Source organism: Dermacentor albipictus, chromosome 1 (assembly GCF_038994185.2).
Source record: "Dermacentor albipictus isolate Rhodes 1998 colony chromosome 1, USDA_Dalb.pri_finalv2, whole genome shotgun sequence".
NCBI lineage: Eukaryota > Metazoa > Arthropoda > Arachnida > Ixodida > Ixodidae > Dermacentor > Dermacentor albipictus.
In genome coordinates, this window is record NC_091821.1 from 452,363,628 (window position 1) to 452,382,449 (window position 18,822).

Here is an 18,822-nt window from a genome sequence, read left to right on the forward strand (position 1 = left end):
AAATCTGTGCATCCAAATGCATCCCGGGTCTCAGGAGGCTAGACGCCGCAGTTGTCTTCACTTTGTACGGAGCGGCGGGCGAGGACGACATCGAAGCACGCTAGCACCGACCAGCGCGCGAGGCAGGGAGTCAGGTGAGGAGGTGATGATCCCTCGCCTGACCGCCCTGCCTCGCGCGTCACAGGAGAGGGCATGCATCCGGGCCGCATGCATGCGGGCCACCTATAAAGTGAGATATAAGAAGGACCAAGAAGCATGTGCTTGCTGCGGTAAAACTAGGGAAACGACGGAGCATGTTTTATTAGAATGTGACGACGTCTACGCAGCGGTCGATTTAGGCACCACTGGCCTCCTTGAAGCCCTTGGGTTCAGCGGGAGCAGTGGAAAAGTAAACATGTCCGCAATAGGCATTAGTAAGAGGTGACTGGAGGACTGGTGGACGAAAAGTAGGGAAACGACAAGACAGGGAGACGTACAAAAGCACAGTTACCAATGGGGGATCAGAAAATTTGGGTGTGCCAGTTAATAGTGTTATTTTTTTATTTTTTAACTTAGGTAGGGCATTACGCAGTATAAAATAATGAGCTTGGTGGCGCAACCCACCGCCCCGTTCCAAAGGGGACGCTCATAACAACCATCCATCCATCCTTCCTCGCTTCGCGTGCGCACCGCTCCTTCTCCCCCGTTTGGCTGCACCCACCCTCCCCGCGTCGTTATGCTGTGCGATCGTATTTTTACACTCTGCCTTCACACACTCTCTCTCTCTCACCTCTCGCTCCCCCAGCTCGGCGAAGCGGCGGACGCCAAGAGACTGGTGGTTACTACCGGCAATCTACTGGTCTGATAATTGTAGGTGCTAAAATGCTGTCATGTTTTTATAGATTCAGTGACATCTCTATGAATTGAGTGAAGGCGGCCAACTGCTGCTGCTTTTATTCTGGTTCAAGTCTCAGGTGCACGTGCAGCGTTTCCAAGAAAACGTGAATACATAAAAAACATAACACTAAACCTTACCGAAAGTGAAGTTTTCGGTGCTATACACCCTATTCTTTCGTGTGAGCATTTTTACGGGGCTAGTGCACCGGTAAAATAAAGAGGGATACATGAAGGACAACCTGCTTAATAATTCTGCGAGATATTATTTTTATAGATGATCGCAGTGTTGGTTGGATAGTGAGACGTATACTTGCTTACCTTTTTGTTACTGCTATTTGTTTACCCGTTAGAGGTAAACGTTGTTAGTCGGCGCAAGTCGCGCGTTTCTGTGAGGGAAGTTTCTCGAATCTTTCTATCTGTTGCCTATGTTGGCGCTGAACCTAATTCGCGACATTAGATGAAGTAATGAAAACACGTTGGGAAGTGCGCTCAAATTTAGTATTACGAAGTATCGTAATCGTGGGTGAATTTCTTTTTGGCACGAATCCATCCAAACAGTACTTACTTTCGTGACTCGCATGATTACACTTTTCGCGACTACAAAGAGGTGAGGCGATTGAGGCATTTAGACCGCGTCTTTTGCGATTCTTGTACCACCTGCTTTTTAGCCAATCTATGGTTCAGGGTATGTGACGTTTCCAAGGACAATCATCATCATCATATTAAAGCAATGTATACCTAAAATACCGCGATGAGAATGCGAATGCCGAAAGCCCAGATTGCCGTAGCGATTCACTCTGGGGGAGATCTCAAAATGAATGGTAAATTTAGTTGTATCTTGCGAAGTAATAGACACCAAATCTATTAATGGACATTTAGCGCAAAAAGTGATACAAATGCACAATAATGCAATCTCTCTTCACGTAGGCGTAACACGACTATGCAATTGAGGATAATGCAAAATCGACGGTGTTTTTGACCGTTCAAGTGGGCAACATTAGCAGCGCAGTTTCTTTCGTGTAATTTAATGTGCGATAAAGAACGTTGCACAATAGAGTCGATATGAGCGCCTTCTGTGTTTCAGTTTTTACTGTAAGCTTAAGGAGCGATCTTGTATAATCTCGTGTATTATCGCAGTATTTGTAAATTAAAATAATAGTCCTATAAAGAACAAAGATCCATATAGTTTTTTTTCTTTTATTCGGGAGAATTTTATGGCACCGCTGAAAAGCGTCGGCTCACCTTTGTGGTGCACATGATTCAAATCTTTATGGCAAACGTTTTCTAAGCGTTGCGGCACTATTTATTCTCCTAGTTCGACTTCCGCTCTTCTTGTTCTTTTACACTTTGCTTCCCCAGAGCGCCCGACTCAAACGACTGGCCCCCAGGGATGTGAAGCATAGCCCAAAGGGTGCGTTGTCTAGCCCAGAAAGAGGGGGTGAGGGCGTTAGGGATAGCGGCCACTTTAGCTATCGCAGAGCAATGAATAATGAAGCGTGGTTTGGTCGTTAGCGTGACCCCAGTGAGACGCCGCCTCCTCCCCTCCTCCACCCGTCCTTCGCATACAGTCAACAGCAAAACTCTTCGTACCTATCACACGATGGAATAAAAAGGGGCCCCCTCACTTCAGCAGTGCAGTGAGTGCTTAATATAAATTATCACATGAATATTTTCGTATTGCCATTGAAACAGCATATAGCAAGGCAAGTATACTTGCGGCTGATGTGCAGTGCGGAGACCAGGCAAGAACGCATAATTGGGGAAGTCAATGCTCGAAGTTGGGGAAATAGAGGCATGAGAAGATTTTATTTCAGAGACAATCGACGACAGCGCTATAAAAGAAATGAGCTAATGTCACTGTCTCATTACAGAGAGAGGGGGCCTGCGTCACACCAGCCCTATGCAAGTAAAATTTTTAATGTGGAATGCGGCACCGCAATCTCGTAAATGAAACCTCGTATTGGCATGACGGACATTGCGTCACGCGGGGAAACGGCAGATCTAGGAACACGGAATTCGATAAAACGGCTTGTTTTGTGGATGTTTGATTAAGGTAGTATTTTCTGCATATTGATTAGGCGACGTACGCGAATACGGCAAAACGAAAATTACAGCGCCCTACAGGGAAAGTAAAGCAAGAGAGTCTACCATTTTGTTGAAATATGAACCACAGTGACCTGGTACACAAATTCATTTTAAATACTGATTTACTCAGCATTGACATTCCTATAAACATCTCCACCCTGTCCTCCCAGTAAGTTCTGTATAAAGATAGCGAATCCCAATATATTGGATGTCGACACATTTTATGGCAACTGGCGCGGCGCTTACATTATGGCCAGTAATTCGTCTCAAAAAATGGGGGCAACATCAAGCAACACTAAAGGGCTGCCAAGGTGCGGGCAGTTTGTGCCAACTCCTATCTTGTCGTATATGGAAGCACCAGTTACAATAATCTTGTTTGCCTGTGCATAAACCTCACATTACCATTCTTCGCTAAGAATGCATCATACATCGCCTTCCTTCTTGTGACATCGCGACGTTGAGGTCCGTTCGCGTCTGCCAATTTAACATTGACATCTTAACACAGCTTGTGGGCTGTACAACACAGACATCATCATCATCATCATCATCATCATCATCATCAGCCTGGTTACGCCCACTGCAGGTCAAAGGGCTCTCCCATACTTCTCCAACAACCCCGGTCATGTACTGATTGTGGCCATGCCGTCCCTGCAAACTTCTTTATCTCATCCGCCCACCTAACTTTCTGCCGCCCCCTGCTACGCTTCCCTTCCCTTGGGATCCAGTCCGTAACCCTTAATGACCATCGGTTATCCTCCCTCCTCATTACATGTCCTGCCCATGCCCATTTCTTTTTCTTGATTTCAACTAAGATGTCATTAACTCGCGTTTGTTCCCTCACCCAATCTGCTCTTTTCTTATCCCTTAACGTTACACCTATCATTCTTATTTCCATAGCTCGTTGCGTCGTCCTCAATTTGAGTAGAACCCTTTTCGTAAGCCTCCAGCTTTCTGCCCCGTAGGTGAGTACTGGTAAGACACAGCTATTATACACTTTCCTCTTGAGGGATAATGGCAACCTGCTGTTCATGATCTGAGAATGCCTGCCAAACGCACCCCAGCCCATTCTTATTCTTCTGATTATTTCTGTCTCATGATCCGGATCCGCAGTCACTACCTTCCCAAAGTAGATGTATTCCCTTACGACTTCCAGTGCCTCTCTGCCTATTGTAAATTGCTGTTCTCTTCCCAGACTGTTAAACATCACTTTAGTTTTCTGCAGATTAATTTTTAGACCCACTCTTCTGCTTTGCCTCTCCAGATCAGTGAGCATGCATTGCAGTTGGTCCCCCTGAGTTAATAATAAAGGCAATATCATCAGCGAATCGAAAGTTACTAAGGTATTCTCTATTAACTTTTATCCCGATTTCTTCCCAGTCCAGGTCTCTGAATACCTCCTGTAAGCACGCTGTGAATAGCATTGGAGAGATCGTATCTCCCTGCCTGACGCCTTTCTTTATTGGGATTTTGTTGCTGTCTTTATGAAGGATTACGGTGGATGTGGAGCCGCTATAGATATTTTTCACTATTTTTACATATGGCTCGCCTACATCCTGATTCCGTAATGCCTCCATGACTGCTGAGGTTTCGACAGAATCAAATGCTTTCTCGTAATCAATGAAAGCTATATATAAGGGTTGGTTATATTCCGCACATGTCTCTATCACCTGATTGATCGCGTGAATATGATCTATTGTTGAGTAGCCTTTACGGAATCCTGCCTGGTCTTTTGCTTGACAGAAGTCTAAGGTGTTACTGATTCTATTTGCGATTACCATAGTAAATAGTTTGTAGGCAACGGACAGTAAGCTGATCGGTCTATAATTTTTCAAGTCTTTGGCGTCCCCTTTCTTATGGATTAGGATTATGTTAGAGTTTTTCAAAGATTCCGGCACGCTCGACGTTATGAGGCATTGCGTATACAAGGTGGCCAGTTTCTCTAGAACAATCTGTCCACCATCCTTCAACAAATCTGCTGTTACCTGATCCTCCCCAGCTGCCTTCCCTCTTTGCATATCTCCCAAGGCTCTCTTTACTTCTCCCGGCGTTACCTGTGGGATTTCGAATTCCTCTAGACCATTTTCTATTCCATTATCGTCGTGGGTGCCATTGGTACTGTATAAATCTCTATAGAAGTCCTCAGCCACTTGAACTATCTCATCCATATTAGTAATGATATTGCCGGCTTTCTCTCTTAACGCATACATCCGATTCTTGCCAATTCCTAGTTTCTTCACTGTTTCTAGGCTTCCTCAGTTCCTGAGAGCATGTTCAATTCTATCCACCTATCTATTCCATCCAACGCAGACAAAGAGAGATGAAAGCTGTGACCTCCCATGCGCAGGCAAACATTACCACGAAATGTCCCGTTGAATAGGACTGTAAGGATAACCAAACGCATCACGTTCTCTCGTATAGCATTTATTAACTCATTTACTAAATGGTAGTCTCAATAATTTGCAACAAATCACGTTGAATGGTATTTTCTTTTTAATTCTACTGCAATGCAAAGTGACGATATCTGCTTTCATATAAATATGTCAAGATGATACCACAAACCACTTCAGGCTTGTATCCTGACGGCCTCGCCCTTCTCGAAAAAAAAGGGAGAAGTCACATTTCCTGATCGCACGAAGTTTTGCACCGACTGTAAGTTGAGTTGCGCGCAAGTGCTTGTACAGTTTTTGAACACACAACAACCGTCGCTCACAGAAAGGTCCAGTTCTTGTCCACGTATAAGTCCTAAAACCTGAGTTTGCAAGATATTCCCACGGATTCAACTAAGACGAGGTCAGTTCGTTTGATTTACATCTAATGAACTTACACCAAGGTTGTTTATTAGGCATAGTCTCACTTTTGTTGATATTTGCGTGGAAGATCGCTATCAGTTGTCCCTGCAACCAAACCTTCCAGATATTCTTGCAATGAATATAACACATAAATACAAGTAAGAAACAATAACATTAATAACGCTTACATTGAACTGTAGACATCGCACGAAACATACATGGGCATTTACCCTACAATTGAGATTAAACGCGAACTATCTCTTTAAGAGAGAGCACACAGCACATTAGCCTCGGGCCTCGTACAAACTGGCTGCGGTTCACAATGCCCGCCCTTGAACATGATAAATCTATAGCAATGTTCTTTTGAGACCACCTCTGGCTTTTGTTGATGGTAGTTTGGAAGGTCGCTAGGTGAAATAACATGTTGGCAAACGCCTGTGAACACTTAGGCAAACCTACCATAACTCTAACGCTAATCTTCCGGAACCCTCTCAAATAATAAATTATGAGGCCGAAATTCAGACGATACATATTAACGAAAATAAAGCGTCAACCGATAGATACATAGCTGACAAAATCAATATGCACGCTTAAATACGCTACATTCCCAAATAGGCGCCAATGACAGTCGCTACTGATAAATATACAGCAATGACTGGCTTTTGATGATGATTGTTTGGAAGGTCGTTAGCTCGAAATAAAATGTTGGCAAACCTTCCGGAACCATTAGGAAAGCCTAGGGGAACTCTTCCAGTGGAATAAACTGTAACGCAGCAGTTTTAAACGACAAATAATAACGAATAACGCAATAATCGAGAGGTATATACCAGTCGCAACGAATATGAACGCCCAAATGCTCTACATTGTGAAATAGGCATGAATGATAGTCACTACTGATAAATCTGAAGCAATGTTTTGCTTTTGTTGATGGTTGTTTGGAAGGTCGCTTGCTGGAATAAGGTGTTGGCAAACCTTCCGGAACTCTTAGGAAAGTCTACCGGAACTCTTTTCGCGATCCTTCCGGAACTATTCAAAACGAATAAACTATAACGCAGAAGTTTAAACGATAAAAATAACGAAGACAATAACGCATAAATCGAGAAATATATACCAGTCGAATAGGATAGGTACACCTAAATACGCTAAAATCAGAAATTCGCGAAAGGATAGCCGCTACAGGAAATAAACGCAAAAAGCACGCGAATATATACCGCCACCACAGCAAGGGGAGCTAGAACTGCGCCCGGCTTTTCGAAGCTATAAGCACGTGGGATTGCGGCACGGTGGGGACTCGTCGTTCAGGTATCCAACACCTTCTAACCCTGAAGGTGTATTAATTAGCCGTAGCTAGCGGCATGCCAAGGCGTGCCGCAAGCTACGGACAATAAATTTTATGCGCTCTCCACTGTGAATTTCGATGCCAACGACCGGCTGGCCTCGTGCTTGGACCTTGACTTAGTGGCTTCTCTGTGCGGCCATGTGGGGAACAGGTGATGTCCGACGCATGCACGAACAGTGCTGTAGAAAAGCCGTTGGCCGAGTCAGCTCCTCTAGGCAGATGGTGTCTCCCCATGTCACACTGGTGGGCCAAGGGTTGATGTGGTGCCCGGCTCCAGTCTCGTGGTGATTTTCAACTGCGGAACAAAAGCTGTGTCTCGAATCCCCTGGGTACTACTTTGCTATACAGAAATCATTCGCGATTAACTACTTGGACAACGTCACAGGAACGCGAGCTCTTTGTAGTATGTCGTACGCTCCCGGTAAAGGACGGTGCTTTTTAAAGCTATCTATGAATCACATATCTTTAAGCGTGCACTGACGAGGACCCAGTCGGGAGAAAACAGACCTGATAAAAAATGTATTACAATAAAATGAGAGCAACTAATTGATCGGAATTATTTCCGGAATAAAGTGCAGATTGCCGGGCGCTTCAAAGAGCAACGAAGGGATGTCACCGTTACGTAAAGTCCAGAGAAGCTATCAAATGTCGCTTTACTAAAATTTAAGCACGTAGTGGCGCCGATTAACCTCCAAGAAATGGTTCTTCTACCATTCTCATCAAGAACATGGAAGCATCGTAAGAAGACAGTGTGGAATGCCTTTACTGTTTTCGGTAATTTGTTTATTGCGGGTGGGGTGCGCGGGGTGCCATAGGGAAAGAAGAAAATAAAACATGTTTACCCTGTCGTTCAGACTGTGTTGTGCAGAAATGTGTCCTTCATAACCAGCCGATCACACGTGGGCTCGGAAAATTTGCAACCACGAAGCGGTAAGCAGACGAGCACCCTCAGAAGGGCGCGCCTTACCGAGGAAGTCCGCGCCTTCAATTACGCGGAGTGAGACGATAGGTATGTGAAAATTTTGTCGGTAATTCCTTACGTCCGAGGGTGCAGAATTGTACACATATTTAGGCGAGTGCGAGAAAAGATGTCTTCGACCAACTGAGGCTAGATGAAAAAAGTTGCGATTCAAGCCGTTTTGTCTTACCTCTATTGCTTTCTTCTTACATCAGTGGCATCACACAGGCACGGTTGAAAAAAAACGAGGACAAACTGCGGCTCTACGAAAAACACACGCACCCCTACTGCGCTTGTGACCTCGGGTCAGGCCCACATCAATTCTCGATGCGCATACGCCACTCCACAAAACACCGAAAAGCTCAATGCCCGCTGAAGAAAGAACAATTTCATCGGCAGCCAGGCTGCAGAAAGTTTGTGGCAGGCGCCTGCCATCCATCATCCGCCTTTCTGCTGAAAAGCAACGACGTGCGGTTCGCTTTGTAACCTCACACAATGCACCCCAACCCGCGAATAGCGTGCAGAGAGACGCTGGCCAGAGGATATTAGGGAAGCATGGCACAGTGTTGTTGCGGTTGCGTGTCGGGTTTGTTTGCATCGACAAAAGAGGACATGCAACTCCTGAACCTCGCTTACTCGAACACATGCAAGGACTGCTTGGATGCGGAGGCCCTCGAACAGTTCGTACTGCGGTAGCTACAGAAAGAAAATGTTTACAGTGTGCCCGAAATAACGTTAGCCACGCTGTTGAACTAAAAGAAATGGTCTCAAAAACACGGTGCAAGATGCAGTTATTAGACTGACAAAGTTTGGCTGTCACTGTTGACATTGTAAACAGCTGGGGTGGGACCCCTGTACTTTACAAGACAAACATGGTGGTGCATCTACACAGTAAGACTGTTTAGATACTGAAAACTACATATTTGATACACCAGCACAAATGCTAGGGTTACAAAATGTACTCTTCGCTCTGAAAAACGACAACGCAATCACGACAATAAAAAAGTCCTGAAGGGAATTACAGAACACAAGGCACACACAAGATGAAATGATATCGGGGATCACTTCGTTATAAAATGAGTTCGAAGTTCCTTGCATGAAAAAAGCATCTACGCTTTGATATCGATTTAAAATGTATGGCAGATTATGTTGTAATGACTGCAGCCTATAATTATTACAAAACCACGGCACGTACCATGTATCACTATTTCCCGCATTGGCAGAAATGAATCTTGGTGTTAAGGAGGTGGTATCCAATAGAAAATTTTGCAAAGCAGCACTTGAGATGTAAAATGGATTGAGAAGGTGAGACACATAGCGATGTTCTATTTCAACAACTTTAAGTCTTAAGAAAGCTGGCTGCGTTGTCTCTCGAAAACCCGTGCTTTTATTGTACCGAATCATTCTCTTTTGTAAAGAAATGATACTCATAATATTCGTCTGAGCTGCAGTCGTTCCCACATAGCATACCGATCAACTGGAATGATATAGGAGAACCTGACAAGTTTTGTTGCTGGCCGTTCTACTAAGCAAGTCGATGGACTATTTTATTCTCTTTAGTCGAAAAAAGTCTAAATTCAGCCTCGAAATTTACAAATTTGTAGAAAATGTTCCAAGGAATGTTGAATTTTCCAGGAAACCTGTTATTTCCGCAGTATTTAGCTTCTCGTCTATTGAGTAATTATTTTTTTTTCGCGTCAGAAAGAACTTCGACGACGCTTGGAAAATCGCCACGCCAACACTCGCTGCCGCTTCACTATAGCATTGGTTGTATTTGTGCTATGCATGAATCCTCTGCGCTGTTGCTAAGGAAGTGACAGGACGCCGACGTAAGCGTTTGCTTCTAGGTTACACTGCCAAGCGAAACAGGCGTGTATGTTAATGTAGTGATAACCACAATCAAGGACCTGAAATTGTCTTCGCCGTGCGACTTTCTCACAATCAGTAAACTACCTTAAGTATACCTGCCGTTCGCACATGGTAATATTTTCCCCAATATTATGGGGGCTCGCGAGTGCCATCAAGTGCAGTTTTTTTATCGTTTTGAATAGACTTCCTTCATGACCCTGGAAAAAAATGTCTGTGCATTGGTGCAAAGACAAATACTTCGGAAGTGAATGTTTCCTAAAATAGACCTATATTTTATTTTTGCGTGTTTTTCTATGACTTATTTATAAATATGAAGTCTGTTCAAGTAGATTAATTTTTACTAAATATTCAGTAACACAGTTGAAAAAAAAAGTACTTTGTTCCATGGAGTGCCTAGTGGCATGATTTTATTACCGTAATCTTATAGCGCACACGACAATCTTAAAACATTCGCTAACTTTAGCTAAGACCTCTGCATAGGTTGCAGTATTTTAAAGTTCGTCTGTGCTACGTACACTCCGTACTATATTATCAATCGCCATCGTGTACATTTATTAACTCCCCCGCACTCCACCCCATCTTCTCCGCCTCCTGCAGGCGTTCGTTAAGGAGTAAGCTGTTCTAGACCGCTACAGCCCGGTAAGCAGAAAAGTTTCTTCCGTTCCTCAGCTACAACATTATTAAAAAATACAAACTAGTTAGTCCCACTATTACTACTACGCCAAGGAGAACCTAAGTGTGCGACTCTATGCTTCGCATTGGACATGGCAGCCGCGCATTCTTCATGCACCAGTTCTGTGTGCAGAACGGTGTCGTCACCTATTTTTTTTTCATATCAGACAAGTTTCCTATACGATCACCGGTCGGGGACTTGGTTTGGTCTGCTGCAATACAATGCCTAATTGGCAAGAGTGTGATTTTTTATTCTGCTTGAAAGCGCGCCTGATTGCCACTGTGTGAGCTTCGCAATGCTTGGTGCTTAAAGCCCACTATGACCTATCACGTACCTATAGCTAAATGTCATGACGTCGCACATAATCTACATAGATTAATCTATACGTTGTAATTGTTAGAACATTTCAAAGGGGCTAGTTTCTTACTGGAAATCTCTATCAGGCGAACATCATGAGGAGAGGTGTACCTTACCAGTAAACAGGTTTACGGCGTAGCTATGGATCGGCTGGTGGTGCAACAGGCCTGGCAGCTTCAGGATGACGGCGAAGCCCTTGACGTCGCCGCATCCAGCCACTAGTACTGTAAGGAATTAAGTGTGGGGTCAGTGGCTTCTCGTATGGCTCTTAAAGGGGTGCTATGGGCGAGAAAAAAATGCCAACGTGAAGTGCTCCCAAAAGAGCTGGAGTGCCTCATGATTGAAAAGCTTACCCTTCAGGCCATAAAGAATTGTACACAACAGCAAGCTAGAGGTTCAGTTTGGGGCGAGAGAATCTGTAGTTTTAGAGATGGTAATACTGACCACCTGGTGAGTACAAGTATTTCTTACGTCTTTGATCCGGACTGAGTGACCACCGGTGATATGGCCCAGGAAACTGTTACCACGTCAGCAATATCCACAGTGGAGTTTGTATTCTCCTAATCATTCCCTCCCCATTTCTCCTCCCCCAGTGTAGCGTAGCCAATCGGCCTTAGTCCTGGTTACCTTCCCTGCCTTTCATTTATCATTCGATATCTCTCTCTCTCTCACGTGGAAGTTATGCAGCCTTAGGCGTTGAACTTTATTTCAAGTAGTTTCCGTTTTGTCACCCCCCCCCCCCAAATATCAGAGCAGATTTTGTCTTATCGACGGTTATTTCTGACTTTGAGTAAAGGTGTAGGCCATGAGGCGAACAAAGCACTGGTCTCCATTGGGTGCAACAGTCGCGTTCGAGAATTACCTCGCGAAACGACGTCGTATCCAGTAACATAGTTGAGGGATTGGCTATAATATCCACACAGCTTAGGTGATTTCTTTCTGATTGTCCGGTCTGGCATCTCTTAACTGATAACTGAAGTTTTTATGGCCTTTTCCTTTCCCATCTCTTTCTAAACCTTTCGCCTGCTGTTTGAAAACATACATGTGACGAGAAGAAGCAAGATGAGCACGCAGAAAAGAAAAAAAAACTGAAATTCATGGTTGGGTCGCCTGCTACGCGACAACTGCCGCTTTCCGAAGCGTTTCGACGGCATTACGAAGCGAACTTCAATGATTAAGCGTAATTTTGACAATGTATCCGTGGAAATACGAACAGCAGTGAATGGAGTCGGGGTGCGTTGGCAACAAGTAGAAACTATTGCAAAGTTAGGCTCCACTTTCCGGTACTAGCTGCTCATCATAGTTTCAATACATTGGCACAATTAAGCTAAATCATTGACAATGCCGTCAGGGAAAGTTGTTTGCTGGCGTGATGAAAAGCTTTTGAGCTATCAGTGAAGTTAGCACCACGGGACGCACATGTGTGAGGCAAAATATTGAAGTGGTATTTTTCATAACTACGTGCGGTGTGCGAACAATACGAGCCACACCACCGATAGCTTTCACCCACCGCACCATGGATAAAAGCATGACGATTGACATTATGAGGCACCTTGTTGTTGCAATCGAAAAACGCAGGAATCTTCGGATTCGGCATAGAAAACAAGACACGCCCAGGGAAGTATGTCGAATTGGGATAAAGCTCGACACCGGTTAGTAAAAATATAACACTTGCACAGCGCACCTTCACCCGTACTGCGAGAGCCAGCAGACCCCTATCTCAAGGTAACACGGATAGTGCCTGTATGTTCCTGCTGCTGATAATGGATGCCATCGAAGGTAAGGAGATACGATATAGAGCTTCCTGCAAAGATTACTTGGAATGTATCTGGCTCTAGTGCGCACATTGGCTGCAAGTAAGGCGGTTTAACCAGCGTAGCAATGTTAAAAGTACGTAGGTTTATTATAAATTCCTTCTAGCTTTACATGACTTACTGTTTTGAACACAATATTGCATTATAATTGCAGAAATTAGCACTGATTACGCTGATCTTGCCAGTGCGCAAAGCGTTGTTGCTTTCGTCCATTCATGCAAAATGTGGCTAGCCATTTGGGAAGATAAACCGAATAAAGAGAACTACAAAAAAATTGCAAGCCAGAATAACAATTATAGCAAATCCATGAACTACACCCATCGTTCTTATGGTAACTAAAGAATGCTAGTGCCAGATGTCTCGCAGTGTAAGTAAAAACTGTGATAGACACCACCTGCCTTTATTTCTTTTTCGCCCTGCACGATTGGTCAGTAACTAGCTCTGGTGTGGCATTAAGGCCCGAAAATGCGACCAAAATGCAGTCAGCATGCCTCACACACTGTAGAGCATGGCTGCTGGCTTCGATGCATTCATAGAAAGAAAGTTATAAAACAGCTCAATTCTAAAGAGGTCGGTAAACATTCATGCAACACACGTGAAAGTAAATTTATCTCGCTCTAAAAGTAAATTTATTCGTTCGTGAACGAACTGATTATGTCAACCTGCGTATATGACCATATGTAGTACGAATAGTGCATTGCTGCTGGGCAAGTAATGAGGCGTCTACGGTGTGCTGACGTGACAATAAACTAGTGAAAAGCTTTAATTTTAGTTTTACCTGAAGCGGTCCGCTCCACTCAGACCGGTGTATCCTAACAATTTGCTCACAAGCGTTCAGAGGTTATGTAGGAATGCTAATTTGAGTGCGCATGGAGCTCAGACAGGCAAGGGGGAACGTAGAACGAGGACCTCTCGTAGAACGCCACCCACGTTATCCTACGAATCTGATTAAGAGGAGCGTCAGGGTGCTTCTACTTGTTTCCTTGCCGTTTCACAGCAAACTGGCAGCGCCCCGATGGCGTCACTGGTAGACACGCTTTTTTAAATAAGCGAACTCAATTAACTCCCCTGTCCGCGTAAAATGTGAGTGGTGCTTAAGCAACGCTCTGCTAAACCTCACTAGTACCGTGCTTTGTTGCCTGCACCCTCCTGAGTAAGGGCCACATGAGGAAGTAAAATTGCAACTGTTAAGACTTCTCTTTTTGTACCCTGGGTGACGAGTTAGCTGCTGGAGCTAGTAACGAAAATGCTTCTGTTACTTTTTCATGTTTGCAATCTAACCGCAATAACTATTCATTTGCACTGCAGAATACCATGTAACATCTAGGACTCCATATAGCCGCATCGCGCACTTTGCTCTGCATGGCTATCTAATTTGGCGATCCCATGACGTGCGAGTATCTGGTTGATCTATGTTAATGTAAAGATTTTGAAAGTAGCTTGCCTAGCCTCTCGCTGCAGTGTGGGGATAATCTTACTGCTAACCGCTGCGCAGCTGTACACTGACGTAAAAATGCCGCGCTACAACAACCTCTTGGAAATTGCGCTATGGCATAAACGCCCGATGGTCTATCTATTAGGTCAAGGACACATGCCTGAAAAAAATGGCTGTGGCTTAGGTAAGGTTAAGCCCAGGATGCGAAGCATACTAGCCTTTATTTTAGTTGTTGAACCACTGTTTAGCCTGGTGAAGTGCTGTTGCTTGGCTATATTTGGTTAGGCTAGACGAAGAAACAACTCATGCATTACTGCTTCGCCTTCAAGAGTGGAACGCGACAGCGTTCCCGTCGACCCGCCAAGGGGTGTAAGACAATGGCCTACAGGGCAGCGACTACGCGCCCCGCATTGGACGCGGTGAGCGTCGAGCAAAGCAGCGTTCGGCGCGGCAACGAAATGTGCGCCTGAGCTAGAGACGCACGCCTTAGAAACAGCTCGTTTCTAAGGCAACACCGCATTCACTAGAGGCGCTTTTGTACCGCTTTGAAGCACCGTACTCGTGGCTCAGTGGTAGCGTCTCCGTCCCACACTCCGGAGACCCTGGTTCGATTCCCACCCAGCCCGTCTTGCAAGAGTTGAGCCAAAGCCACTTCTCCTCTGTCGTGACGTCACGGTGTCACGTGGTTTCATGGCGACACCGCCGCGCCTGAGGAGCTGGGTTGAGCTCTCGTAATATGCTTCGCATAAAAAAAAGTGACGTTTCAATTCGTGAACGCGGGTTGCGAAAAGCGCATGGACGCCGCGAACATGCACAGCTAAGGAGGCGTTGGCACAGCGAGCACCGCAGCGTTGAAGCAAAAACTGAAAAGGCGGTCGCTACATTCATCTCGACGGTGCAACGCCTGGTGTGGCACAGGCAACGCGCCATTGCTACACATGTAAAGAAGAGACGCCGCGAACACGCACAGCGCGCACCGCGGCGTCTGAGCAAAACGCTATGCACGAAGGCGAAATGCCTGGTAGAAACGCGGTCTGCTACGTGGGCCGATCTGTTGTTATAGACAGTTTGAAAAGAGTTAACATAAACATTTGCTGTCGACGTTTTCTTTCGTGACACTTGCTTGTGGGCTGTCGTTCTCAAAATACCGAGGACTGACTTTGTAAAGAATTTAAGACAAAAAATGAGCAACTTCAGTGATAGAAGGAACAAATTCATTGCCGTATAGAATACTTGGCGGCCTCAAAGAAACACCACCGATTTGAAGCGCTGGCTAGTCATGTTTGCGCCTCAAACTCGAAATAAACACTCCTACGAATTTCCATCTTGCAAGCTTGCGCTTTGAGACGCTTGGCGCGTTAGGTCCTGCCCGTATAGCATCAACTTAGAGAAAGCGACCGCGGAAAAGTCCTAGCTGTCCATTGAGATATGGGCTGTGGAACGCATCATGAATTAAATTCATGGCGCTTCTCCTTTCGTAATCTTGTACCAGAGCACGTTACAACACAATTTTAGTGCTGACTAAAACTTCAACTTGTTCTTGAAAGAATACCTAGGCTGCTGGAGCCCGGGTTCTTCACTGAAATTCGCAGCGCGTCTTTCGTCTTGAGATATTTTGTTTTCCGAGCTCACCGATACCAGACGGCATGGGATATGCATATTCCCAAGATTACCGATGCGAATATGTTTCCTTCACCCTTTCTTCATTCAGAGTGACAACTATTATGTGATTGAAGAACAATCTGAATTCGTTAGATGGCTGCCAGGAATCAGGCAAGAATATTTGTTTATTTGGCTAAAATTAATTTTGGGCGATTTCCGTGCCAAACGTGCGTATAGGGTAACTCCAGGTTAAGGTTTCAACTTTTTGGCTCGTGTCAGCTCTTTGGCTAATTACTAAAGATAATCTATTTGTCTTTTAATTTAGTGGTTTTAATGGCCACGTTGCAACGGTAGTACTACAGGATGGCGCCCCGCAAGGCGAAAGCTATTGACATGATTGGAAATGTGCTTCTCGTTGTATCACTGGCTGCGCTTTACCACCAATGTAGCACAATCTGCTGGCTGACCTTCTGGCTTGAGACGGCGAAACACGACCTCACAACAATCCTACGAAGATATATGCCAAGATAACAAATGGTACATCAACGACAGTGAATCCATATAAGCGAGCCCTCACACTCATCGGAAGTACTGTTCGTTTAATGAGTTTAATGACATATAGTCTCTTTAATGACTCCTAAAAAGTCAAGGTGAAGGAAGATTCAGAGAAAAAAACATTAGGCACAGGAATCACTGGATCAGGAGGAAATTGTTTTCAATTGCAAAGTTTTGCGATAAACCAGTAAGGGCTTTGTTTGTATTTTCGCGCTGTAATTTCTGCGGGTGACAAATTTCTCTTGCACAAATTGTCCTGCCCTTCGCGGGCTTCTACAGGTCTCCAGCTAATACTTCAAGTTTAACTGTATGGTTCAGAGTACACATCGGCTCTTTTTTTAAATATGAAATTTGACTCACAGTACCTGTCACCAATGCAGTTGCAATAAACAAGCGCCTTTTCCATCCGCAGGCGAAGTGCTGCAGGGCCTGCGTTGCCTGGTGTAGAGAGAAACATCGAGAAAGCCGGCTGCAGTAACGGAACGGGGCTGACTTCATCGATGTCCCGGCACGACCCTGGTGCAGCTTGCCACAGAGAACCACGGAAGCCAGCACCGTACCGTTGAGGCTGACTGCTGCGAAGACGATCGTGGTCAGCCACGGCAATCTCGGGGCAGTCACGTTGCCTCCGCAGTTCTCTCGGTGCGCCGTCCAGAGAATGAAACAGCTCCGGCCGAACGACTGCGCGTGTAAGCGTGATTTCAGCTCATGCACTGCTCGAGCTCCTCGCGTTCGAGCGCCACGTAGCAACGCGCTGGAACGCGGTGGAACGCAGCTCAATCGAAGGCTTTATTGCGCGTGCAGTGCTTTCGCCAAAACATTATAGCCTGCAAGGCAATGAGAATGCGAAAAGAGCAAGCGTTCATTAAGCCCTCGATGCTTCCTATAGACGCAATTTCAAAGTTCAGCCGTAATTTTACTGCATTTTGAAAAGTAAGAATGGCACATTGGATTAATAGATATATATCGAAAACAGCAATACGAACATACACTAGCTCAATAATGTCTAGCCTACTGGGAGGAGGATTATGTAATTGAGCATCCTCCATCGCACCCATCGTAATTATGTAATTGACACCCTCCATCGCGCACATCGCCTTGGCTCTTTCGACCCTAACAAGTGTCGCCCCATAGTTGCAAAGTTTTCACATTCGAAAACCCAGGAGAAAGTGTTCGCGCTGCGCGATCAATTCAAACAAAATAACCTTACTATTAGCGAAGACTTCTCGGTTCCCACCCGCGTTGCTCGCAAAAATTTAATAGAGTTCGGTACCAGTCACTCCGGTTCCCCCAACTTTAAACTCCGCTACAATAAATTGTTTCTTAACAATAAATGTTATATTTTCGACGCGTCTACCGATAGCGTCCGTGAAAGAGCGCAGAGTGCATCTGGCACATTACAAAACCATTCGGTTCCACTACGTGCGTTACAATAGGGAAGCGTAAGGGGTAGTGGCCTAACATCACAAAAAGCTTTACCTTACTTGCCTATTCTTTTTACAAATATAAGAAGCCTTGTGAATAAATTTCATTCTTTATCTTCGGCAATCGACACGTGTGATGCAAAAATTATTGCCTTGACAGAAACTTGGCTTCCTGCACATGTGCGCGATTATGATACTTTCTGTGGCGCCGGCAATTTCGCTGTCTACCGCTGTGACCGATCTGCACGTCGAAGAAGAGGCGTCCTTCTCGCAATTTCTAAAGATATTCCACCATTTCATATAGATATTAACACTGAACTTGAAACCACGTGGGCTTGCCTAACTGTCGGTCACACAAAGATAATCCTCGGCGTTTGCTACCGCTCACCCTCGTCATCTGCTACTTCCACTGAACTTCTACACGATGCTATTAATCTAATTTTTTCCCGTTTTCCTACAGCACCGTTATTCTTACTCGGCGATTTTAATTTTCCAAATTTAATATGGAATATGCATCCACCCACCATAAAGCCTTTTTCCGTTCAGGCTAAAGATTTCTGTACACTGTGTTCCCTATTTTCATTTTCTGTGTTAGCGGTTCTGATTGATGATCTGGTACTCAGCCTACCAGATCATCAATCAGAACCGCTAACACGCTTTATTTAATCCTAACTAATCGACCAGAACTTGCTTCCTCTATAACATACCTAGCTGTTGTTAGCGACCATGCCTTACTGACATTCGGTTTAAAAGTCTGCTATCCCAAAAAGGTAAAAGTGAAGAAAGTATTAAGCGATTACAAGAAAGCCAACTTTGAAGCCATTAACAATGAACTATCGTCATTTATTCAAACATTTTTTGTTGATTTTGAGAACCGTACGGTCCAGTCAAATTGGGATATATTTGTAGACCAAGCACGCCTATTAACTGAAAAGTTCATTCCTAATCGCATCATCACTTCTAATCCTCAATCCCCTTGCTCCAACTCTTATATAAAGCGCCTATCAAACAGAAAAAAACGTCTCTATCACTTAGCTAAATCATCT

The 18,822-nt window shown here is 44.7% G+C and overlaps 1 protein-coding gene across 4 annotated transcripts in view; it reads right to left on the bottom strand.

The window, feature by feature from the left end:
* The window catches only part of LOC139054765 (uncharacterized), a 60,175-nt gene extending 42,547 nt beyond the window's left edge, over positions 1-17,628 (bottom strand). For 2 of the 4 annotated variants that reach the window (XM_070532360.1, XM_070532358.1), the window contains exons 1-3: positions 16,718-17,073; positions 11,063-11,170; positions 7,200-7,384 (exon numbers count right to left, since the gene is read on the bottom strand). In XM_070532360.1, coding sequence (XP_070388461.1) covers positions 7,200-7,323 — 124 coding nt within the window. In that variant the 5' untranslated portion in view covers positions 7,324-7,384; positions 11,063-11,170; positions 16,718-17,073. Of the gene's footprint in view, positions 1-7,199; positions 7,385-11,062; positions 11,171-16,717; positions 17,074-17,562 lie in introns of those variants that run through there. The other 2 variants (XM_070532359.1, XM_070532362.1) reach the window with 2 other exon arrangements.
* Between the last annotated feature and the right edge of the window lie 1,194 nt (positions 17,629-18,822).